At 38.4% G+C, this 26,071-nt stretch overlaps 1 protein-coding gene and 3 non-coding genes across 4 annotated transcripts; 2 read left to right on the top strand and 2 right to left on the bottom strand.

The window, feature by feature from the left end:
• Window positions 1-148: 148 nt before the first annotated feature.
• On the bottom strand, window positions 149-221 carry Trnak-cuu (transfer RNA lysine (anticodon CUU)). Its single transcript has one exon. It is a non-coding gene; the product is annotated as a tRNA-Lys (tRNA).
• Window positions 222-1,737: 1,516 nt separating this feature from the next.
• Window positions 1,738-22,622, top strand: LOC124303110 (monocarboxylate transporter 12). The gene is made up of 5 exons (XM_046759928.1): window positions 1,738-2,530; window positions 7,574-7,717; window positions 9,138-10,053; window positions 10,893-11,113; window positions 17,626-22,622. The coding sequence occupies exons 1-5, from the start codon at window positions 1,909-1,911 to the stop codon at window positions 17,796-17,798; spliced, it is 2,076 nt and encodes a 691-aa protein (XP_046615884.1). The 5' UTR covers window positions 1,738-1,908; the 3' UTR covers window positions 17,799-22,622.
• Trnaw-cca (transfer RNA tryptophan (anticodon CCA)) lies at window positions 4,912-4,983 on the top strand. The gene has a single exon. It is a non-coding gene; the product is annotated as a tRNA-Trp (tRNA).
• Window positions 15,522-15,603, bottom strand: Trnas-aga (transfer RNA serine (anticodon AGA)). The gene has a single exon. It is a non-coding gene; the product is annotated as a tRNA-Ser (tRNA).
• Window positions 22,623-26,071: the final 3,449 nt, after the last annotated feature.

Genomic DNA, 26,071 nt, shown 5'->3' with positions numbered 1-26,071 from the left:
TACAAAAATTGGTTGCACGCAACACGAATACATCGGAAATCGGGGATTTGGTTATTATATTTTTTCTGTACTAATTAAATATTACGATGTTCTGTTAGAAGATATAATCCAAAGAAAGGATACTTGTAAGTACGAATAAAAAGTAAATCGCCCAACGTGGGGCTCGAACCCACGACCCTGAGATTAAGAGTCTCATGCTCTACCGACTGAGCTAGCCGGGCACTTGACTTAGGTTCGATACAATACAATATTGGATTAAACTATTGCAGTGAGTTTCAAAAATAGTACGCGCTCTAAATTTCACCTCGGAATATTTTTATATCATCGGTATCTGTGGACTGAAAGTCAACTAATTCTACGGATCGTCTTCTGAACAGTTAAAATACATTTCTATGTAGTATCACAATATCACATAATATACGAAAAATGATCCCATAAAGCACCGAATGCAAGGAATATGATAATCAGGAAGTATGTACGACTTTTCAAACCTTCAAGGTATTATTTAATTCATTTCATTTGCGTCTTTAAGTTGTACCTAGGTATTCGTTTGTAAAATACGTACGACAAATTCGAAATAAAAGAATGTCTCTTTTTTTTGACTGGAAAAAGAACAACGCAATAATTTCTCTATTTGTTGGCACAAATAACCATATATTTCATGCACATATTTCCGCCTTAAATTTGCAGGCCCAAATTCGGCAAAGTAATGTATAAGGCACTACTTGGTACAATGTTATGTGGACAGTGATATTTTTTCAATATTCAACTTCCGAGCTATAAATTTTAACGAAATTTCGTTGCAACATTGATCATCCAATGAATTACGGGCTGTCAAAGAGCAATGGGTCTACAAGGATCACGTGTACTTCGCACATGACACGGAGAAAGAGACACTAACAACCCTTTGATCTTACCATCTTCGAATTAAAAAAAAAAAGCCATCCTCAAGGTTTGAATAACATAATGCTCGAAATGATCCAGATTTTCTCTGTCATTGACAATATATCAAAGGAGATGGAGAACGTTTCCTTTATTATTAATCCTTCCAGTCACCGGCTTGCATTTTTCTACGTTTCGGGTCTTCTAGAGAACGCGAGACTGACAAGGCGATTACGAAACAGCCATCACCGGTCTCTCATCCGCAACGATGACGATGCCGAGCCTTGTTGAGGTTTGTCCATGTCCTAAATCCCACAACGATCCCCCCACTTCCAGAAGAATCACCTACACCTGCAGGATAGAAGACTTCCTGAGAATTGAGCGCATTGCCGCGTGGCTACGTCCGATTGGCACATGTGCTTATCTGCGTATTAGGGGAAAGCAGGGTTAAACGAACCCCTCTCTCAGAATTTAAGTGAAAAACCAAAGAGACCCTTTCAGAAAGACTGAAAAATTGATGATTGCCGCAGTGCGTAATTAGTAAATTATGCAAGAGAGAATTATAGTCTACAGCTTATATCGTTTAAATATTATTCCTAGACATTCGAACCCCGCTATCTCCTAAGATACGCAAATATCGTGGAAAATTGCGGAGTCGACGACGTGCAGGGGTTGATCGGGCAGTGGTCCCCAGTCGAAGGAATCTTCGTCTCGTAATAAAATTCGTCCCTTAGCCCTATCGATCTCCGGTATAAATAAATGGCGAAGCGCCACTGAAGTGCGCTTGCGCGTTAACGAGTTCGGGCTGTTGTTACACCCTCTCGTATCTGGTTGATACGCGTAGCGGGGTTGGTTGGATGCGCGAAGACAGTCACCCGTAGGCCAGCAGCTGAGCGGCAAGTGTTCGTCGACGACCCCGGTGTCTGATCCGAGAGCCCAACAATAAACAGTTTATACGCAGGAAGGGAATAACCATAAAACCACTCCAATGCATTTCGGTTCTTACGCCGAGAGAATCGAAGAAAAATGTCGCTGCCCAGAGAATGGAGCTTTCAAGAATCGTGTCGTATGGTCGATCGGGGACTCGGGTCAGGGCCGACCGCGACCGCGTCTCAGGAGGCGGTCGGCCCCGTCATCGACGAGAATATGAACCAGCAGAACCAGCTGGGATCCCTCTTTTCGATACACTCGGCCCCGGTCTTCGACCTCAACAACGGGATGCCATCCCCGAAGAGACCCGGGTCCCTCCTCGTCCAGGTCACCGCGACTTCGACGCCGCTGGTACCGCCGCACGTCAGTCCCCCGGAGACGATCGAGGACGAGGACAACGACAATCTCCTGACCATCTCGAGCCTCACCGCGAGGCCCCTGATCGCCAAGTCCAGGGAGCTTCGCTCATCACGGTATCGCCCTCGGGCCAAGAAGCCCAAGAAGGTGTCGCCGCCGAAGAATCCGAACCTTATACCCCTCGACGGTGGATACGGATGGGTTGTCGTCTTTGGGGCCTTCTTCGTTCAGTTCTGGGTCGCGGGACTCGTCAAGTCCTACGGAGTGCTCTACGTCGAGGTGATGGAGACCTTCAGGGACTCCTCGGCCTCTGTAGCCTCTTGGATACCGGCGATTCTCTCGTGTCTTTGTCTCGCCTTGGGTGAGTTCATTCTCTTATCCAGAGACACGTCGCGTCGTAGAGAAAGAAAAAAAAAAAAAAAAAAACGTCAAACAACAACGACAACAATAATAATAATAAACAGAACAAGAGCCTCGTAAAATCTTCATACCTACGCCACCTCGCAATGATCCACACTTCATCTCTCAACCATATTCTTATATCTTTTATACGTACACTGCGACGTCATCGACCTCTTATAACGTAGTACGTACACCTGCAACTTGTGAGAGTTCTCCGATCCGGATTGATCTCCGTGTAGACAAATTAATCCCGCAAGTTACGCCGCCAAAGGGCGTTTGAACCTTGAGCGCCCTGCCTCAAGACGAATTCCCTTGGCCCCGGCGGTTGTTTTAGCATGTTATCATTATGAAACTGCACGTGCGCAGGACGCCATGCCGCGTTGCATTTGTGCTTTGCGGAAACGGTACGACAAGTACGCAGAATCGTTTGCACGCGTAATGCGGATTTTCGCTATCATGATTTGATGACACGTGTAGCTTGCTTAAGAAAATTATTGTTCTTTCAATCTCCAAAATTTCTACTCACATAACGTGGCATTTCCGGCTGGAAAAATTCGATACAGGACTGTCAGTTTTTACATACTTCAGCATATTAATCTGAGCTATTGTCCTATACGTTCTTTTAACCAGGTATGAAATTTCTTTAGGGTATGAATTATTGAGTGTCTCTGATAATATTAAGCAAGCCGGGTTGCGTTACTTTTTTAGTCCAAGGAAAGTCGGACTATGGAAATGAGCGAGAATGAGATACTTATATACATGTAATCGTTACTCGGTAGAAACGTTCATATCTATTCATTTGCGCGTTGCGGTATCACAGAATGTGTTATACATAATTATGCATGTCTTCGCACGAACGATCAATGCAGACGCCTGATCAGTCCACTTGCGAAGTAGTAGATACCCTGCGTAAGGTAAGTCTACCAGTTATCGACACGTTTATCCCCAATTAATGACTCTTTTATTTTTCAAAATCATAAACTTACGGCACAAATTGTGAATTTCTCGATGATTACAACCAGTTGCTAGAGGGTTAGATACTACAAATTTATTGTTTTGTGATTTTAGAACTAAGGATCAAACATATACAACCAAAAATGATGTATAATTGGGACAGGGTCAATAACTGGTACTTGCCAAATGGACGGAGCGAAACTGCAGGTTATCACGTGTACGAGTCAAGAAATAGACAATGAGAAAATTCGTTAGGTAATTCATCATGTACCTCACTATATTTTTGATCCTAATTCAACGTTGAGTTCGCACGAGTTTGGAAGGAAAATTTTAATCAGGTCGCAAAGACCATAAATTATATGAAATGGTGTATTTCCTCAGCGGTGTATGTCGCACTGTGTAAATAATGTGTAAAGTCTAGCGACCCGTAAGGGTCCAATGACACGCGTGCAAACACATATTACCTTCTTTGTGTCAACCCGTTGAACATGATGGCCTGAATTATGTCGACACGTACGCCCCTGAACAAAGATTAATTTACCGAGATTGAAAGCAGCGTTTTCGCTGAACTTTTTCTAAGTAATATAGAAGAAAACTGTGTTATCCGAATTGAAAGAGCTTCTTTGCATTTCTGCGGATAATTGAAATTGTTATTTGGTAGAGCCACAAATGTATCCATTCACCTTCAAAAGTTAATCGTACGCCGACTCTGATAGTAATCAGACGAAATTACGGTTACAGTTTTTGCCTGTCGTGACAATTTTTTATGCCACTTTTTTATGTGTAGCACATCTGTATCAAACATAGAATCATATGGCTGATTGGTAGAGTTGCGGAATTCATCGATCCGTCCTGGACGAACGTTACACGATTCGGTCGGTGCTGCAGGAGAAAATAGACACAGTAATTGCGATCGTTTGTTAGAAAAAAAAAGAAGAAATTGGAGTTTTTATTGCAAGCACAAATTAGACTGCCAATCGTTGCGAAATACGCGCTGCAAATATAATGTAACCTTGGATGATCAAGTGCATCGCAATTCATTTGCGAGAGTTGCGTCAATACGGTTTGACTTTTCCTTTTGTATTTTTTGAGAAGTCTAATAAAAAAAAGGTTTACTTCTTATAAGAAAAATAAACAAATAAATAAAAAATACTCAAGGATTACAGGAGGAACCGTTGGTCATCAACTTTTCTATCTTCTTAAATATCTTACAGAAATATGTGAAAATAAATTGACTCAAATTCTAATCTGACATCTCGATCGTATCGCGCGATTGCTTGTCGATTTATTGATTGGTTAGTTATCGCAATGAGATTAGAGCCGAGTATCATTACATTCGAAATAATTCTTCAGCCAAGTTCTGACAGTGAATCGAGCTTCTACAAGGACTCCGTGGCGCAACGGTAGCGCGTCTGACTCCAGATCAGAAGGTTGCGTGTTCAAATCACGTCGGGGTCACAGGAATTTTTTTTTCTACTTTCTTCACAGCTTTGTTACACCGCGGCGATTACGCTACCGCACAAATTGAAATTCGTGTCATCACGTAAATCAAAGGTGATATGCGTAGTACGTTTACGTCAAGATAAGAATAATTTTTCATACCATCCGCAAGTATTGCAAATCGACAACCTCGCTTTCCTTCATTAACATTCGAATGTGCTAACGGGAGTTCTCAAGTTTCGGGATTATCGCGATGCTTTGCAAATCAATAAAAACTTACGTGAAAAATATAGGCAAATCCGTGTACGTATAATAGAATGCCAAACTTCCATGATTTTTTTATCTGTGTGTTTGTATTTCATATATTTAAGTTGACCAGAATGTGTTGACACAGTTTTTTAAAGTCATTCGAAATTATAGGTATAATGACCGGTATTCGAGCAACTTTGTGTACAACGAACTGATAACTCCATTTATAAAATGAACTTTCCATGTGATAAAGGAACAATTATTTCACGAGACCGACGGTAAATTTACTCCTACAAAATTTGATATTCATTATTAAGAATATTTATATAATTATATTCTCTGCGGATCCTTACACAGTCAATTTTAATACGGAGTCACTGTTGTAGGATTATAATTTTTTACACATCTGGAAAATTGACGAAGGAGACAGGAATTGTGAAGCAAATTTATTCGCGCAGCAACCAAACAATCTCAAAAATCGGATTCAACATTTTTGTTTTCATTTGAGTACATTAAGCTCGAGATGAATTAGCTCTTAATCAATTCCAGTTTTCGCCCTCACGCAAAGAAAACATATTATTCATTGTATTAAAAAATTATGGTCACGGTTATATCTGGACTGATTATGAGTATTGAATTATAAGCGTAACAGCGATAATTGAAAATCTTTGAAGTAATGAAAGAGTCAGGAGGAACTGGGTGTTAATCACCGCATCACCAATGCCAATTGACAATTTATCGCCGAAAGTTAATCATTGCTGGCATTGTAACGTATAGATTTTTACCTATACATTATACATAGACGTAGATATTACAGGTGTGTGTTTTTTTATAACTGTGTGCGTTTGCGAACGATCGGGGACTGGGGTCTAGTTTCCTGCCGGCCAGTCATGCAACGGTACCGCATAGACGAGTTATTTGAGGTAATCGATGTTTTCAGCGACGCTACCACAAACCGCCCAACCCTCACAAGAAATTCCGTCCACGTTCGTACCATCCATCGTGCCGTATTTACCATTAGAGTTAATAGTCAGAGAGTTTCAAAAGTACGGGAATTTAAGATAAGGCCTGATTTTTTCCTTCGTGAGAAAGAAAACATCGTTAAAAAATTTCGAGTAATGTTATTTGAAACAAGCACGGTGACCGAAAATGAAACAACATCTCTACCATGCAATAGACATGGTTTTAAGCAAATTCGAATAATACAAGCTAACAATAAGATGCATAAAGACTTTGAGATAAGGCTTCATAAATGGAATGTTCAAAATATTTAAATTCTGATACCGATTCTCATAAGTTCGTGTTCATTTTGTTTGCCATACAGATCTCCAGAGATTGCCTAAAAATGTTTTTACCCATAGTAATCTCGATAGTCGATAAACATAGATTTTTTTAAGTAGGGTACAACAATGTTAGGTAATGTTCGGCAGCAATTGCATTTGCGTGTTCCAACTGTACTATATACAATATATAATACAAGATGTTTTAAATGTTTTTTAAACAGTTGGTGGAGATTCGGCCGGCGAGCAAAATGAGCCCAATAAAATTGGAATCAGATCAAAAACACCATAGTTTAAGCGTTTAAGATTCTAATTATAAATCTTTTCTCAAATTTTTGATATCCTCGTATGTGTTATTTAAATTTTTCTCCCAATCATTTCTATTATTAAGTAAAGTTGTTGTTTCATTCGTGTTCACCATGATTGGCACAAATAACACTGCTAAAATTTTTAAACGGATTTTTTTCTTTTTCCAAATATTGAGTTTGCGGGTGTTCATCCTCGAATCCTCGCCTACATTGGGAGAAGGATTCAAAATCCCCCTAATTTTTTCCAAAAAATGCAGTCAAGATACCTTCATACCTTCTTACAATTGACGAAACTTCAAGACTGTTCCATTTCCTTATTATCTCTGTTTTCAAAAATGTCTCTAGTTCAATTTCCCAACCGACGTTGATCTATTTACACTATGCGTTCTCTTCAACGACGAAGAGTATAACCAATATAGGGTCGTGCATAAAGTGCATGTACGCACGTATGTATGTGTGTATGCATGTACCAAGAATTAAGCTTGCAAGGCTTCACGGCGTCACGACGCGAAGCTTCGGTTCGCCTTGTGGCGAAACCTTTATCCAATATGTCACTCTTGGTCTTTTACTTTTTGTTCTATGTGTATACGTACATCGATTTTTAATTTCTACGTGTTTCTAGACTGCGACGTATCCTGTCGACGCATACAATATACTCATAATATCACATTATATATATGTATACAATACATCTGTATTCTCATGATCATCTACGTAATATACAGCTACTGTGCTAAGATTCAAACTCTCCTCTTTCTGATTTGATTACAGCTCCAGTGACTAGCATGTTGTGCCAAAAGTACAGTTGTCGTTCCGTCGTCTTCGTTGGAGGACTCTTCTGCGCTCTTGGACTAACCATTAGCTACTTTGCCACTAGTCTGGTTCATCTATTCTTCACCTTTGGTGTATTGACTGGTTAGTGTCATAGTGAAAACATCGTATATAGCTTATTTACATAGTATATACATACAGTCCACGGGTTATGTATACGCAAGTTACACAAAGCTTCATAATTGTTATACCCATAAACTAAAAAGTCTCACAGATCAGCACGATCAATATTAGCGCAAGTAAATATTTGAACGTGAAAGCTTCGTAATTGAACGGTCGAGTGCTGTATAAAAGTTAACCAATTTTTATTCAAACACATTGAGTTTGTATGACTCTCAAATAAAATCTGTGAAACGTGAAATGATAGCTGGATAATCACCGTCGATAGTAATTAGTTCTCAGATTTAACAGATTGCGAGGAACGTAAAGTATACATCTTATATCTTGAAAAAGAATATGAAATCGAATACGATATGCCGGAGTAATGAGCAATCTTGAAAATTGTTACAAACTCTTCAAATCCAAAATGACACTTGAGAACGAAGACGGGTACATCGATATCGGTCGAGTGTTTCAGATTTCTGTAGAATTCAAGCAGCGGGTCTGATATCGCGTTCAACTTTGAAGAGGCTATACAACTCCGTTGTGTCTCAATCAAATCGATCTGTGAAACATGTTCGTTGAGCGAAAATAAAGTTTCATCGATCAGTTTTCACTGGGTGATAGAATTACTATGGATTTTTGGATTATCCGAAAGAAAACAAAGAGTATTGCCTGTGACAACAATCATCAACGTATGCATTTTACATTGCACAATCTGCTCTCCGTTTGTTTTTTCAATTCCTCGGTACTACAAGAACTCGTATATTTTCCGTTAAAATTGCACCATTTCTCTCGTCGCAGAGTATAACGAATAGGTATAACCGTGTTTCGCGATGACGTAAATACAGGTGGATGTTACACGAGGCCTCGACCCTGAGAGCCAAGGTCACATTGCACGTGTATGTGTGTGTGTGTGTGTATACAGCTATCTCCGCAAACGTTTGCAGCAACGGCAGGTCGATATCGTAGTAATTAGCTACATAACTTGAAACAAGGTCTCGGACTGTTCCGTTGCAGACTTGCTCTGTATTTTTATCCCTATATAGTTCTTCAATGAAATTCCGAAAAAAGCTCATGCGTGCTCGCGATCTGATTGGGCTTTCCTCTGAAGTTGCAATCAGCGTCTTATCGTAACAAGCTTGAACAAACTTCCTTCCGAACTTTCACAATTTACACGTACATAATTAGGTTTGCATAACGCCGTATCGTATCGCCGCTGTTATATAATTCAGAGAATTGTTTGATTTCGATTCAATGGCCGAGGAAAGATCCGCTTTGGACGATTAATACGAACGTATATACTCCATGAATTCTGTAGCGAGGCAGTCGGTTTCTTTCCGAAATACGCGGCTGTCCCGTATAAATTATATTTCGTAAAACGAAATGGATTTTCTTGAACCAGGCATAGGAGGAGGCCTCTCGACAACCCCGGGAATCGTGATCGTATCTCAGTACTTCGACAAACATCGCGCCCTGGCGAATGGTATCTGCGTATCTGGGACGGCAGCCGGAAGCTTTGTTTTCCCTCTGCTGATCGAGAGGCTTATTGCCAATTTTGGATTCCACGGTACGATACTCCTCCTGGGTGGTTGCATGCTGCACGTGTGCGTCAGCGCGACCCTTTACCGTCCGTTGGAGGACAACTGCGTTGAGGATCACGCTGAAAAAGGGGACGAAGATGATGAAAAATCGGAGGTGGTCAAGGAGCCGTTGCCGTCGAAGCAGCAGAAGCTCGACCTCCTCTTCGCGAACGACGCCACTACTCGGCACAATCTTTTGAACGAACTCTTTCACCAGAACGGAGTGGTGGCCGTAGAACTTACGGACAGCGACGAGGAGAAGGACATCATGGGCGAGGCTCTGAGAATGAAACCGATATCGAAGATCCGTAGCTCCAGCATTCTTCACAGCGTCGAAGACCTGTCGACGGATTCAACGTGCGTTTACAAGGCGAGGTCCTCCCTTCGTTCTCTGAGATCCTCCGTTCCCGTCATCACGCAAATACCAGTAACGAACAATCAACCACTGCCCGAGGAGCCGGCGAAGACTTTCGCCCAGAAAATCACCCGCTACATCGACTTGTCGCTTCTCAAGGATCCTCAATTCATCATGATGTGCTTGTCCGTAAGCTTAATGTCCACCGGTAGTCCTTACATGCTTTACTACTTACCGGCGTACGTACATGCCGCGGGATATACCAAAACGGAAGCTGGATATCTCGTTGCGATATCTGCCGTTCTTGATCTCTGTGGAAGACTCGGATTGGGATGGTTATCCGATTTGCAGCTCTTCGACAGGCGAAAAGGATACATCGGAAGGTAAGGCTCTTTAATCTAACAATATCAAGGACACAGCCAGGTCGAATAAAGCTTTCCAATAGATTTGCCCTAATGGGAAGTATGAGTGGGGTTCGCAATACCGTATATTTTTACTCTCTTCTCAATCTTGACAGTTATATTCCAATTGTAAATAATCTGGGTAAAAGTTACAACTCTCTTACGTATTGTACAAGAAATACATGATTATGATAATTTTTGAAGTTCGCATGTATAGTAGCACTGACTTATTCCCAACGGATTCAAGTTTTACAATTACCGACTGTTCATTACCGTTCAGGTAACCATAAATTAAGTATCAGTTGACTGATCGTGTCGTTCGCTTAATCGGAGATATCACGATACTGGGGCACTTAGCTAAAACAACACTTACATACACGTGAAAGTTGGTTCAAGTATAAACTATTGCGTGACTAATTGTAAGATTGAATCGTTACCATATATTAGTTAGATCCATTTACCAAGGAAATTGTTGACAGCAAAAATGCCGGTGAAATGTTGAATGCTAGGCAAAACTTTGCGTTTCGCATGTTGCAGTAGATATAACGTATCGTAAGAGCGATCGGTAATTGAAAGTTTGTCAATAATGTGTCCACAAAACGCTTTCAGACTTACTTTGGGCAAAGTGTTCAGGTTTGTCGGGTTACTTTAACATATTGATAAAGTCATTTTTCTACCGCAATTAAAGAATATAATTTTGAGCGCACGATGAAAATAACCTTAGTTCTTGCTTCGATGACATTTTAATATACAATTTCAACCATTTTTAAATGTAATCGACGACGGACCGAAGCTTGAACACTCTTTTTAACTGTTCGCAGCATTGTGGGTGCCGGAGTTGCAGTCCTCGCCATACCGATGGCCCATTCTTTCTACGTTCTGGCATGTTCAGTTGGCATGTACGGTCTTTGCCTCGGCTGCTGGTTCCTTCTCGTGCCGGTCCTGCTTGCGGATCAGTACGGAACCGATAAGATATCCTCCAGCTACGGTCTCGTTAGGATGTTCCAGAGCGTGGGTGGCATCTCCATTCCACCGCTGGCAGGTAAAGTAAATATATCTCATTGCTAGACATGAGAATTTGGTTAGCTTGTATAGTAACGTTCATTCGTGCCTTAACCATCCGGCTACCCTGTTCTCGGTAAGAAACAAAATGCGGGTTCGATTCCATACGAATTACGTGACAACGACGCCCATTCTCTCCCTTCAACTTCATCGCCGGTTATCGTCACATAATTCGCATAGAATCGAACTCGCGTTTTGTTTCTTACAGAGAAGATGGTAGCCGGACGGGGAAGGTATCAATTAACATTACTGTGCGTCACCGTTGTATTGTTATCAAGGACAATCAGGGATTACGCGTACCGGAATATAAGGTTTCTTCCTGCGTAACTGAAGCAGATACGTTAAACCGAAGGAATCTCGGAGCGAAGATAAATTTGGGCAAAATCGATGTAAATGGAAAAGGTTTTGATGAATAGTATTTTCTTGACCTCAGAGTGTTGAATTGAAATGGTAATCTTGGCTTTGGAGGTCATTATTTAAAACAGAACAATCGATAAATTGTTGACGTTTCGGCCCGAGTGGGGAAAAGGTTTTCTCGTGTCAAAGTCTCGAGACTGTCCGTTTTTACAATAATATCTGTTTGCTGAGCAATCGTATACATAGATGGACGAATGACGATGGATAAACATTGCTAACGGTATTAGCCGTGCCAGGGTGTATAAGGGGTGTGGATACAACTTCGTTACAGTATCTTGACGCGGTATTGATCTTGGGTTTATTCACGGATCCGTGCTACATGTCTATTACTTTATGTATAACATATGTACAAAGGTTGTCTTTGGTATCGTCAATTCGGTCTATGCTGGTTTCGGCTCAATCAATTGTTTTCAGCGTTTCTCACACACGTGGAAGAGAAGCTTTCTCGCCGGATTCCACCGTTTCCATTCATTGTCAGATATTTGTCTGTTCATACACAGTATGTGTGTATGAAAGTTCTTGACGTGAATCAAACGCGTGGCGAAGTTCCTGGCCTTAATTATCATTAGGAATATTTTTCTGCTCTCGACGGGTTTTCATATATCATACGGTACGGAGAATATGTGGTAGTAGTCCTGGTTTTGTCGCAAACCTATTACAAACCGCAATTACCTGCAAGCTTGACTCTTTTCATTTTATTTCCACTCCTCTTTGTTTCACTTTGCTTTGCGAAACTAGTTACGTGATGAGGTTTTAATCATACAAGAAACTAGTTACGGAATGAAACTAGTTACATGAGAATTTATACAACTCTTGTTCTCACCGTTAAAACCACGTGTCTAAGAACGTGATTCATACAAAAGCACGGAGCTTTAACTCTTTGAGTCACACTACATTATTGCGCTGTGGCAGCTTTCACAACAAGATAGTATTCTACGGTTTTGGTGTCGCTGATTACGAATCTGAAATCAGATTTCAACAATTCATGTTGGTGAATCCAATACACTGGAGGAAGGTTTGAAATTTGATCGAATACGGTCAAAAAAACTCCATGCAAAAGTTTTTGGTGATGCTGATTGAATGTTCTGTACTGAATTTTTGAAATCTGATTTTAGATTCGTAATCAGTGACCCCAAAAACTCCTGGACAGAGTTTTTTCTCCGGATTCTAGTGAATTTGAAATTTTTCCTCGCTTTATTGGATCCGTTAACTTGAATTTTTTAAACCCGATTTCAGATTCGTAATCAGCGACCCCGGAAGCTTATAATTTATGTAAGACATATATATGTGTAGAGGTGTAACTTTCTCGGCAATGAATTATTCCTTCAAATTTCACGATTTTTTTCAATCAATTTGTTTTTAACAATAATAATTCAAACCATATCCCAATAATCTCGGGTATTGAAAACCTATTAGCATACTACCAGAAATAGCAAAAAAACGTTGAAAAGTTCTCTAAATATACCAAAAATGGACATAAAATAGGTGTAAGAATACTTACCACTATAACTCAAAAGGCTAATGGGACACGGTATTCCATTGCAATTTCTAACTTGTCTAAAAACTATTTGCGAGTGTTTCTTTAGGCTGATACAAATCATTTGAAAAAAATAATTTTCTGCCACGAAGAATCGGCAATGCGCCGATATGCTTGCATTCGCGAGCTGCTCGATATTTTCGTAACTCGGAAGCCCCAGAGCTATAGCAATTAGAAAACAAGAGCAGGCAGCTGCTCCCGTGATTACAGAGGTGAAAAAAATACCTTAATTTCTTAAACTCCGTTTACCAATTACTGATGCGTAGAGAAATTGGTTACAATTCAGAGTTAATCAGCGAATCCGCGTTCTTGAAAAATGTCAATCTCAGTATGGTTCATAGTGTACGCGATTTAATAATTAAAATCATTCTGGAACGGATTTGCCATAAAATCACCGTTGCATTGATAGATCAATTCGCTACATTGTGAGTAACATTGTCTATTTTACACTGAACCGAATCACGCGAATCCCATGGAGCCAATTGCTGCGCAATGTAAATCGATTCAACCATTACTCACTCTTGCATGAATCAGAGTTTGCTTGCTTAACGTATCGAGGTCACTAATTTAGGAGAAACGACGATAATTTATAATGAAATCTTATTCGCATCTTGTAATTAATTAAACTTACGATTAGCGGTTTCTTAGTAAGTTAAGTCGGATTCAAGCAGCTTTTTACATTCGTGTCGCTGATTCTCGTTCAATAAAGCTTGGACCATTTGATTTATAAAATCTCTTACTCGTATAATTTCAACACTTTTATTGATCCAGGAAAAGAATTTTACCGCGGCTTTGAATTAGACAGAGAGATACGGAAGATGCCGCACCTCACGGAGTCAATGACCTCTTTGAATTCCTTCGTCAGCTCGTATTTCGGGGTGATCCTCTAGTGGCGTTGATCTCACACAGTGATACTTGGAAAAAATTTACAGAGTGTGCGACTCGTTACCGCGGTTCTAATACATCGCTTCCTCAGAATTAAGATGTTGTACTTGCGTGGGCACAGAGTATAATAATTGAGGCCTCGAAGGATATTCCGAGTAGATATTTTATGAAAATTGTCTGAAAATTTTTACTCCATTTACCACTTCATTCTACAAAATCTGGGTGCATTTAATTATTGGGATTAAAAGGATTACGCTGAAATACAAGCACCTGAATATTACAGCACTTATACTACCTTATATAATTGAGCCTTAAGGATGTACTGCTTATACATTCTTAACCAAAAGTGAGTTTCGTCGAGAATATTAAATACTTTACGATAAGATAAAAATCAGAATAAAATCGAACGCAATAAAGACGACGAGAAAATTAAATTTGAATAATAATAATGCCTAAAATTGATCAATAAATTGTTTAGGCCAAACATTGTTTAAAAAATTTGTAGGTATTGTTTTTTTCTTATCATGTAAAATGAGTTCGTTGATTTTTCTGAATATACATGGATTTTTAAAGAATCTTCTCAGTATTTTGAAATTTCCGTTTTCGAAAATTTGTTAAAACTGTATTTACGAAACTATTCGTTCAATGCCCTGGGAACTTCTTAATTGTAATTTAGAACGTTTTTACGAAAACATATCCAAATTTCACGATTTTTCCTATACTTTTCAAAATTTAAAATCTTTGAACACGGAAATTTCAATGTAATGAGAAAATTCTTTCAAAATTCATGTGTGTTCAGTAAAATCAACCAACTCATTTCACATGATAAGAAAAAAACAATCCCTACAAATTTTTCAAACAATGTTTGGCTTAAGCAATTTATTCATAAATTTTAGGCATTATTATTATCCAAATTTAATTTTCTTATCGTCTTTATTGTGGTTGATTTTGTTCCGATTTTTCAGGTTTCAGTATCCCATAATTGTTAATTGTCTGAAAGGTGGCTAAAGCGTGATGATAAGGAAAGTGAACGCTCCAACTGACCTCAAGCTGACCACGTAATTGCCGGGACTAGGCACATTTGGAAAAATTCACGAACACACTTACGCTATACGGCAAGAATCGATGCTGTTTGAGTGAAATTGTAACGCAGTTCACGATCACGGAGGTCCTTGGATTTCTTACGGTTCACACAACGGATTGTTTGTACAATAATCAGAACAATTACGAAACAGTCTGGTGCCTTCTGTACATTGTGCCTGCGAAAAACTCTTGAATTTCACTACACGCGTTACTAGAGCGCGTAATTTCGACATCTGTTCGGTAAAATTGAATATCAGCTGATGCAACTGCAGTGCGTTAGAAAAAGTTTGAAAGCATCGAAGCAACAGATATAAAAAATTATGCTTACTGTGCAAAATCAGGATACTTTTCAATAAACCGACGTCGCAGTCACGATCAATCATCCCATATTCTCAAGCCTTAAAACGAGCTTTGTGGATCATCTAACGGCCGGCTGAAATAAAAACTTGCGTAGGAAAAAAAAGCTCGCAGTCGGTAGGACTCGAACCTACGCTCCCAGAGGGAATCTGATTTCTAGTCAGACGCCTTAACCACTCGGCCACGACTGCTATTGATCAGGAATCGGTACAGCTAAAACACGTGAGCGGAAGCACATCGAGGAATGTGAAACACTCGGTGGCTGCCAATATTACAGCTAAACGTAAACTATCCGCTTGGCACCGGCTCTCGTTTATCCCTATGAAACGATATTTTTGCGATACACGAGTTCGTTAACTCTCCTAAGCAAGATATTTTTAGAAAGTTGTCGGTTTTACAAATTTCGACCGGACTCACAGTCCCCTTATGGATCGAGCTTGCGGTAATTGGTAGTGTGTGAAAACAATGGTTGATTTGAATGTGGAGAGATCTTGAATGAAAACTTAGGAAAAGAAAAAAATGTCGTTTGCTGCAACGACAGTGAACACGAATGAAATAGCATTTTCATTACCGGATGAAGAGAATCTGAGAGAATTCGAACGACACAAGTTAAGGTGGGAGAAAATTGAGAGTTGGTTTGTATACTAGACTCGCTGAAAGCCTTTATTGTTGAAAAGTAGAATTCTAAAGTCTCGTCTGGAATCAACTTATCGATAATTTATATTTAGTATACGTGCAATTATCAGTCGAGACTAGGTATATAATCAGACAGTTGTTATAAACAGATGATAGCCGTAAATACTGCGGCGTCTGCAGCTGATATGGAAAAAAAATTGACTTGCGTCACGCTTGAGTTGAATAAATTAAATTCCTCGATTGTATTTTTTTGATTCTAAAATGAGAGAAAAATGCGAGTCAAGCCTTTGACTGTAGAATTCTACGTATAACTTTGAACCGTAGAAATACGATTAATGAGAACCGCTCGAGAGAATTTTACAATTTTTTATTTATTCAGAAGCACGCTATCGGTAAAGCTTCGGAACCTACTAATTAATTACTCCAGCTGGGCGAACCTCTACTTAATTGGCTTCGTTGTTATACGTCATCGGCGAGAAATACTGCAGTATTATATCTGTAACTTCGGTTTGTTTCTATTCACGTGTATATAAGACTTGGATTTCCAATTAACCGTTCCTCCATTATCCCTTTCCAAGGTAGACAAGGTCAGAGAAACACTCGTAATGACGAAGATGATGTACGTTGTTATGATTATTAGTAAACGGTTGTATAATCGAGTGAAAACAACGAATTTAAAATTACAAATTGCTGGCCATTCGCTTTTCGTCAAATATTACAGCACTGTTAGCAAACACGTGTAAAGTAGCTTGCTGGATAAATTGGATACTGAGATAACAGTGAAAAACGTGAATAAATTTATTAGAACGTATTCAAAATCGACCATCAAGCGTCGCAATTAATACTTTCAACCATCTGCGGACTAGATAGAAAAGTAACTCAACAGCTGATTCTGAGTGTTTTATTTGTCTAACAATAAGTAACGTCAGCGTCGTACGATGTTGACGTTGAAGATGTAAAATCGCCTCGTGAACAACATCGTTAGATCGATTATTGTCTGAAGACGTATACCAATGTAAACGACGTTATTATACGGCAATAAATATATGATCACCTACGAAAGATCTGGTTCCGAAATTGAGAATAATAAATTCAACGTAATGTTTTCAACGTGACATTTATTATTCGAATGATCACGGACAGTAATAACGTAATAAATATCATCGGTGAAAAATGCAAGTACACACCGTACCTAATCTGCTAATTATATTGTAGATCAAGACATTAACTTAATACGTGGCCCAGAAAAACATTGTCTCTTGTGCAATAAATTGATCCCGCGATTACTCGATGAAATATACAACGTATATTATGTGTATATGTATAAAAAACGTTACAGGGTCACGAAGAGTTGCATCGATAAGAACTATAGTATAGTGTTAAACAAAATAATAATACAATTATACAAAGAGTGAGTTGTTGTATCTCCTCTTGAGGCCTTATCATTTTCTGTCAGAGTAAACATGATACCTACCTTAATTGCGTCATTACGTAATGGCGTATTGAGAATTATACATTTCAAGCTCCGATGCATATTTATATTCTTTCAATAACGAGACAATGACGATTAATTCTAGGGTATCTGCGGGACGTAACCGGCAGCTACGCTGTCTGTTTTCTCTGCATGGGGACTTGCATGGTTCTCGGCGGTCTTCCGATGCTTCTCGTTTCCGGTGAACACTCCAAGCCTTCCACACCAGCCGGAGGCTCCGTCAGTAGCAAAGGAACCGTAAAAAGTAGCAAAGAGTAACGTTCAACCTCAACGTATGCAGTCGAGAATATCGAATCGTTGTTGAAAGTCGATTTTTTCCAACATATAACACGTAAAGAAGGCTGGAAAAAAATTATTACAACAATATCGTCAACGATACGTCGTGTAATAAAATCGTATAGGAAAGCTCTCGGAGTGAATAATTCGATTTCACCAATAATTACGCCGATAATTAAACTTATACTTTGCAGCTCTACAAGAAAAAAAAAAATAAAAAAAAAAAATAAAAATAAAATACGATGATATTAGTTACTTACAGTAATCACGCGTATTACATTATACAGTTCAGAGTACAATTTAGAAATTTTCAGCTGAGTTGATTTTACAATTAAAATTATACAGTTCGTACGAAACAAAAATTTTTCACTTCATTTACAGTGCAATAATTATAGTCATCGTATTTTACTCCGTAAGTACGAACGAAAAAGTATACGCATAAAAAACGAGTCATATTAAAAATTGTTCGGTAGGGGTAACATATGAATAGTTTCATTATTATCGAGGAGCGAGGAACACTTGTCAACTACTGGCGTAAGATATTTAAATAATAGTATATATAGTTAGTGCCTATTGTATGTTTATCTCGATGTTTAACAGCAGCACGTTGGACGGTGACTCGTTTCTTTAAAAAAAAAAAAAAAAAAAAATAGAATAATTCATTCGCAGTAATTAGTTTCGGTTCAATCATATTATATACATTATACTATACATGCCTGATCTGAATAGGCTTTTTTTTACCCTTTAAAATGTATTATTTTTCTGTTATCGGATGGATAATAATATAGTTTGAATTTCTGTTAATTTTGCTAAACAGTAAAAGAAGAAAAAAAATCAAAAACCATAAAAAAAAAAGGAAGAAATATCGGTTGAATCGTTTAACGTTCTAATTACGAATAAATACGCGGCTATAGACACGTGACGCGTGTGCATATGTATTGGAATCGAATTTAAAGCCAGGCAATAGCCCAGATTACAGTTCTAAAAAGCTTGGATTACGTACATATTACGAAAGTAAGTTTTACAAGAATAAATTGAAATTTGTGCTTCATTGAATGACTTTAACATCGTTTAATTATACGGGCCAATCGGTTGTAGCTTGACGTTTGCAAATATACGTCGGAAGTATTGTTAGCGTGGAACGGCTAAAAATGATCTATGAATAAAAATTCGCGCGAATCACAGCCATAGATATGTATATAAATTATAATATTATACGGGGGCACAATCGAAAAATCGTTCGCACAATTGGGACAAGTAAGAAAAAATAAGAAAGAAAATGAAAACATTGTAATAAAAGAATCCGACGGTGTAAGATCTGTTTGTTCCGAATCGTATAATACACATTAATATAAACGTATAAAATAAAATAAAACTAATGATATTACTAATGATAATTCAAGAATAACGATGAATTATTTAATACATAATAATACAACGGTTTAAGAATAATCGCGAATTATGATAAAATGAAAAATCAATCCCACAGCAACTGTAAAGTAGGCTACTGCTATACAAGATATTTGGAAAAAAGAGCTTTGATGTTAATTGCTAATTATATTTTTAATTAAATTAAGCGTGACTGAATATTTGCTATTATGATAAAAAAAGAAAAAGATTTAAACACCGATGATCGCAAAACCGTGACCGTCGTGGTACGGAGGAAAGTATAATTACATATGTTGAAGGCATATCGTATATGTGTTTTTGAAAATTTTCATCAAAGCACTCAACTTGTTCATTGGTTTAATTATTATTAAAAGCGATTTTTGCGAGAACTTCGAATTTGTATTGCCAAGTTTTCTTTTCGACGTGGCGGCGGTATATTTATCAGCCAATATGTGCCAACATAATGACCTAGAAACGAAAGAACCAAATCGCGAAACCAGTGACGTCGTTAACTATCAGATCTGTTTTTCCTTCGTTTGACGTAACGCTGTTAATAGTCACTTATTCTCCTGTTTTCGCAACATGCAATCGTATTGTTTGTTTCTTCGTTAACGGAATTATTTATTCACCGAGACATTTTCGCTCATCGGCTTGTGTGCTTAGCCTCACACGATCTAAACAAACCTGTTTTTGTGTCCTTTTTTTCACACTCATTTGACCTGTCTGGAATTTTTGCAAGCTGATCAGCATATCTAACAATCAGTGTCGAAGGACGTCTGTAAGATTTGTACGAAAGGGGTGGTGCACAATACGCTGTAGTCGTATAAGGTCGTGGAAAATTGAACGAACAGGTAACAACAATTAAGCCGCAAAGCGTAAACTTATTCGCCGTTGGGTAAACCATAAACCAATATACGTACATCTGTAATATACAAGTATAATTGAACAAAAAGAAAGTAAGAAACTGAGGGTTAAAAAATCAAAAACCTTTCATGTTATTTAAATAAATTGTACTTAATACCAGATTGGGCATAACTGATAACGGGTTATTATTTTTGAGAATTTTGCTTCAAGAAAGAAGGGAAGAAAAATTTGATTTCAATAATAAACCACGCAACGCTGATACACACGTGGCATTGATTTACAACTACAAACAATATTGAATCCATACATCTATCGCATTTAATTACGTTGAATGATACGTATACTGATCGTATTCCTATGCATAGAATTTTTTGTAGAGTGTTTACATTAGCTATTCAAATCAGTATAAAAATATGTCGTTGAGATAATTAATTTGTGCTATCAAAACTGTTCTGCTGTACAAAATAACGACGAGACATCTTCTAACTACAGAGTATTCGAGTATAGTGCATGTTGACGCACGTTTGTAGGTATTTGGAGGCCAAAATAAAAGAGTGAAAAATGCACTAATATTTGGCCAATAAAGTTTAAGTAATATATTTCGTTCCATTCGTACTTCAATAAATTGCTATGAGTGGTTTGGTGTCAAGTATAATGCAAATTACGTTAAAAAAAATTTAAAAAAAAAGAAAAATTAAAAAAAAAAAAAAAAACTGCCTGTACCGTGACTTGGAGTATTATAAATATTCGTGTATTATTTTATCAATTATATTGTAAGCGTTTCGTGGTGCAGTTGAAGGAAAATTGAAGTTTCGAAAATAGTAAAGGAATTAGTTGAATTCAAAAAGTTGGGATAAAACGTAGTGTGGAAAACCTGGTTTAACCGTTCATCTCCTATATCAATTCATTTATTACTCGAAGATTATACCCATATATATATATATTTTATTATTATTTCAAACCTTGCCTTCTCGACCACGAGGCAGCAGCGTGCCGAAACTTCAAGGCGTGAGAGTATGAATTATTAAAACCTTATAATTTAAAATTTATCATACGCTCACACCGAAAAATGCGAGACGTGGCAGTTTATTGAAGAGAATACGCAGTTATAGCATGGGCGGTAAATATTTCTTCTTGCCGTGTACGAAGAATCTCGCAGGTGATTTCGAGGTATTTGCAAATACAGCGAATCGATGCTAATGCGGCGGGTAAAATATTTACCGTCTATGCGTCGATGAAATAGGATTTCTTTTCCCAGATCTGCCTGCGAATTCTATTCTCTGCGTTCAGCGTCCGCTTCTTCGTGGTAAATGATAGGTCTAATTGTCGTTTAATTTCCGTTTATAACTCAAGTCATTGCATGGCTAGGAACTGTTTAATTGTATACAACCGATCTAGATAATTTATTTTAAATTTGTTAAATTCCCGCGTGATATGTACATACCTATAATCCTATTACGACTATGTGTATAAAGTTAAATATCTATTATTATATACCATAAACTTTTGCACGTCGACGTATATGGTATATTTTCAATAACATATATCGCATTATACATTGTTCATATCGCAAGAATTGATTAGAAATTAGAAGAAAATGTGAAAATTTTCCTGAATGCCGAGTATTATAAACTGCAGATTGATTGTTTAAAAAATTTTCAAGTTCTAAATTACACTTTGAATTTCGTACGTTATTGTCATAGATGTGATATTAATACAATTTTGGCGACTGTGTTTAAATTCTGTTTGAATTTATTATCATTATCACCTGTTATAATTATTTATAATATTACACATACCGCTATACTGTCATACCTATACGCAACACAGCTGTTGATGTGAAATTTTGGTGATCAAAACAAAATTGATTGCTAAAAATTAACAAACTCTAAATGTGTTCTATTACTATACATATATATATATATATATATATATACCATACTTCTATAATACATATACTTATATATGAATTATTTACAGTATATGTAATAATCATACATATTATGATGGACGTCAGTCCGATCTTTGATACGGTGTGAAAAACCATTTTGCACCATAGCTGGTGCGTTTGGCACTGGCAACTACTGTAAGTGAAAAAAAAAATTAGCCAAAGAAAAACGAAAAAAAAAGAAAAAAAAAATTGAAAAAGAAAAAAAACTAGAACGAAATACAAGAAAAAAGTAAAAAAAAACATTCACGCGAGAGGCAGTATGTATGTAAATACATACATAGATCGTTTCCTAATCAGTTATGCTTACTGTTATGACGTAATTACAACGTCATTCGTTTACTTGCGATATTCCTTATTAAATGCGTCATGTTTGGTATTTTGCTCATTATAATACCGCAGCATCATGTAATTCTGTTTATTTCAACTGTGAAACCGACAACAACGTGTGTAAAATTCAACCGATAGAATTAAAAAAATTAAGCTGTTGCAATTTCATTTTTTTCATCTGCTTGAACAAAGAAAATTGAAAACAACAAAAAAAGAAAACGTCTTGCGGGGCTAATAACGTCGTACCAAATGATTATGAACGTGTCGTAACGCATACGGAACAAATGGCCAGAAATGTACCTTCAAGTAACTTGATATGTAATGCATACGATGTAGGTACCCTACAACCCCCTGATTGGAGATAATTCGCCGACTGTCTCTCGTGCGAAAATAATTGTACGATATATGAATAGGGTATAATATAATATAATATAATATAATATAATATAAGCTTGTGTCCTGTTCGTGGCGGATTGTTTTGTACTTAGAATTTTAGATACGAAGTTGAATACGATTGCTAGTTTACCAAAACGTTTGTGAGACTGATACGTATCGCCGTACGTACGTATACCATGCAGTTGATATACATACGATTCCACCCAGCTGTATAATAATATGTATTTAATTGGGCTGCGTAATTGTATTGTTTTTCCTATGCCTCCAGTACCGTGCATACAATTTCAAAGGCGACTGCATCGTCCGTATTCTTTGAACAATTAATTAAACCAATTTGCTAGCTGAAAGATGAAGTCCACGCGTCCATACGGTGTACACGCGATTGCGAATTAACTCATGTACGCATTCAGAATGTACGTACAACAAGCCGCGTTCGTTGGCCCGTAATGTGCAGCGCTTGGATTATACTTTTATTTTTGTTATAACGATATACGTTCGTTTTTGCCTCGGAGCTTATATAGCTATCGCCTTATCTGAAGAGCAGCGATCGTTTTGCTGTTTTCCATTATCTCGGAACATGTACCTTGTTTTAAACCATCGCGTATTTTTCACACGACATTTTCGTGGCAAACCGAAGCTTTTCACGAATATGCTACATGTGAGTGTGAATATCAAATATATAGGTCTGTGCGTAGTTTTCGAGATCCCAAAGGTTTTTTTCAATTTTTATCACAGTATCACGGCCAGTGTTAAATAATACGTCGCGCATTTGTTGCTGTGTACAAATCTTATCGCCACGGTGTTGTTTGTTTACGTTTTGTTATTTGGCTCGATTTTTTTTAAAACTTTATCATTTGCGCGCCTGCCTGTCTAGATTATAATACGTATTATGAATATGGAATAACTAGGAATTTCTAAACGATGTGATGGTGATCAAGGTTATACGGTCAAGTATGGTATTATAACAAGAGAGAAATTGAATGAAAATATTTTCTGTGAGCAAGAGGTGTAAATAAAGAGTAAAAATAAATATATATATATAATGTATTGTAATGAACAATGATAATCGCGTACGTTGAATTTATTTCATACGACATCCTTTCATAGCTGTTCAAATGATGCTGGGACTCGGTAATTAACCCCGTCGGTTTGAGTATTAGAAAAATACTTATCAGTGTCCTTATCGACTCGCAGTCGTGATATTTTTTCGGTAAGGATCACGGGATAAACCAATTAAGTTCGACTACTAATAACATCCCTGTATTGGTTGTGATTCAGATTTATTCAAATTTATTTTAAGGTAAAAAAAAAGATAATACCGTTGCTTAATGAGTCCTGCATTCTAATGATGAAAAACGGCCGTAGTTAGAAAGCATAAATAAGTCAATCTTTTTACGTTTGCATGTCAAGTTGCCTACGTCGTCGCATAAAATCGATGTCTATTTGCATCCTTGAGGTAAATCATAGCTGCGTCCGGTGTAGAAATAGCATTTGTTTCTGGTTGAATTCGATATAACATGATCGATTCGCAGAACCGTCATTTTCTAAACCAAACCTTGCGAGCAAGTGAAAATTAAATAACAGGAAGTATTCTGTAATATCCAGCTGCCAAATTTTGTGAACAGGATAACTCAGCTCGAGCAAATGGATTTGAAACTCAATGTAGTAGGAGTTGGCAGGGATGTGAGCCACGACAACTATTGACTGGAGTTGAACTGGCAAATGAACCTTATAAAAAAATAGTAAGTCTTTGAGTAAACTGCAGAAAGGGGTTATGCGATGTTTTGATCGTAATCAAATTTGACCATAGTTTAATTTACAGTAGCTCGCGTTGTATGCACGTAATTGAAATTTGATAGAGCATTTTCTTCCCGTAATTGTGTTTCGTACCAACAATTAACGTTGTCAAGGAATTATCAATCATGTACCTAACTCAAAATTCTCTTTAATCGTTAACAAGAGAAAAATCTGAAATTCACAAAATTTCAACTGCATTCCGTATCGTTGAATAGATCAAATCATTCACCTCTGGACTGACAGTCAAGAAATTAATCAAACTGTCGTTCTCACCTAGGAGTGATCGAGAATCACGGTGTCAAGCAACGCAAAGATTACAGTCTGTGTTTATAAATATGCATATAGAAAAGTTTTTGGCCGTAGTGACTCGGTGCAGCGTGTCAAGCGTGTCGCTGAGGGGGGCCAGAAAATCAAGCCGGTCATGCGAATCGAGTCATTTCCGATCGGGGCCCCAATTGAATTGCTCAAGAGGTATCCGTAGGCGGTGCAGAATCCGGGCGGGTTGGCGTCACGAGTGGATTCCCCGGGGAGAGCTTCCATCCACCAGCGTATTAGCGATTCGAGAAGTAGTTCGAGGCCCGTTTTCTTCGCCGAGATTGGTCAGCGCTTCGCCCTACGTGCTGATCTCCTCGAACTCGAGAAACGGAGGCTCCGTTCCGTCCAAGCTGGCAACGCGGTGTCCGCGAATTCGACGAGGTATTCCTGATCCTTGGGCCGAGTACCTGGCCTACCGCGGCTTCTGCGGCAAGGAAGACCGACGAAACGTCAAACGCGACCTCGACCTCGGCTGCAAGAACATCTACGTGACGGCGACGGTGTGGAAGGATCTGGGACTGCCACTTGGCCAAGGAATTCCTGATCCCTGGAAGGTTCCGACGGGCAAAAGCCAACGGGATTGCAAAAAGGACTCCAAACTGCGTGGCGAGAAACGTCAACATCGCGAATCGCGTCGATGTTGCGAGTATTGCAACGGACGTCGAATTGATACCCGAGTTTCACTTTCCAGAACCTCTTGCCACGTGGAGCAAACTGCGGTCAGCATCGATCGGCAGAAGCTACCTCAGACCAATGAAAATCCCATTGCGGAAACATTGAGTTGTCCAGCTGCGGGATGTAGATCGGTTAAAAACGTTCCAGATAATGTCACAGTACCCTGTGACTTAGAATGTCGAAACCCTTGTTCAGTTCTCCCGACAAACCAGCAGGCAGTTGACTTGCGTCAAAAATCTAGAGGACCGATTGAGTCCGATCCTAATCTACAAAGAAAATTAGCCGACGCCAGTTCTCATGTAGCGTTGAAAGTTCCCCAGCAACGGATCCCCGTTGCAGAATTATCTCGGGACGCCAAAACTCCGGATAACTTGAAGTTAGCAGACGTTCGAACTACAGGACTTTTTCCGTCAAATTTTCATCAGACTCAGACGTCCAACTGCTTCTGCAAACAGGAGGAACATTCTACTCAGGATCAGGGTACATCCTGTCTTCCTTACAATCATTCCTCTCGGGATCTACACCGTATAGGTGGACTCAC

This window comes from Neodiprion virginianus, chromosome 4 (genome assembly GCF_021901495.1).
Source record: "Neodiprion virginianus isolate iyNeoVirg1 chromosome 4, iyNeoVirg1.1, whole genome shotgun sequence".
Lineage (NCBI taxonomy): Eukaryota > Metazoa > Arthropoda > Insecta > Hymenoptera > Diprionidae > Neodiprion > Neodiprion virginianus.
Note: the sequence above shows the minus strand (reverse complement) of the source record. Positions and strands in the feature narration are given on the sequence as shown.

Coding starts and splice junctions, on each gene's coding strand:
- LOC124303110 (XM_046759928.1), top strand. CDS start 1,909: ATGTCGCTGCCCAGAGAATGGAGCTTTCAAGAATCGTGTCGTATGGTC. Junction 7,718..9,137: donor CACCTTTGGTGTATTGACTG/GTTAGTGTCATA, acceptor TTCTTGAACCAG/GCATAGGAGGAGGCCTCTCG. Junction 10,054..10,892: donor CGAAAAGGATACATCGGAAG/GTAAGGCTCTTT, acceptor AACTGTTCGCAG/CATTGTGGGTGCCGGAGTTG.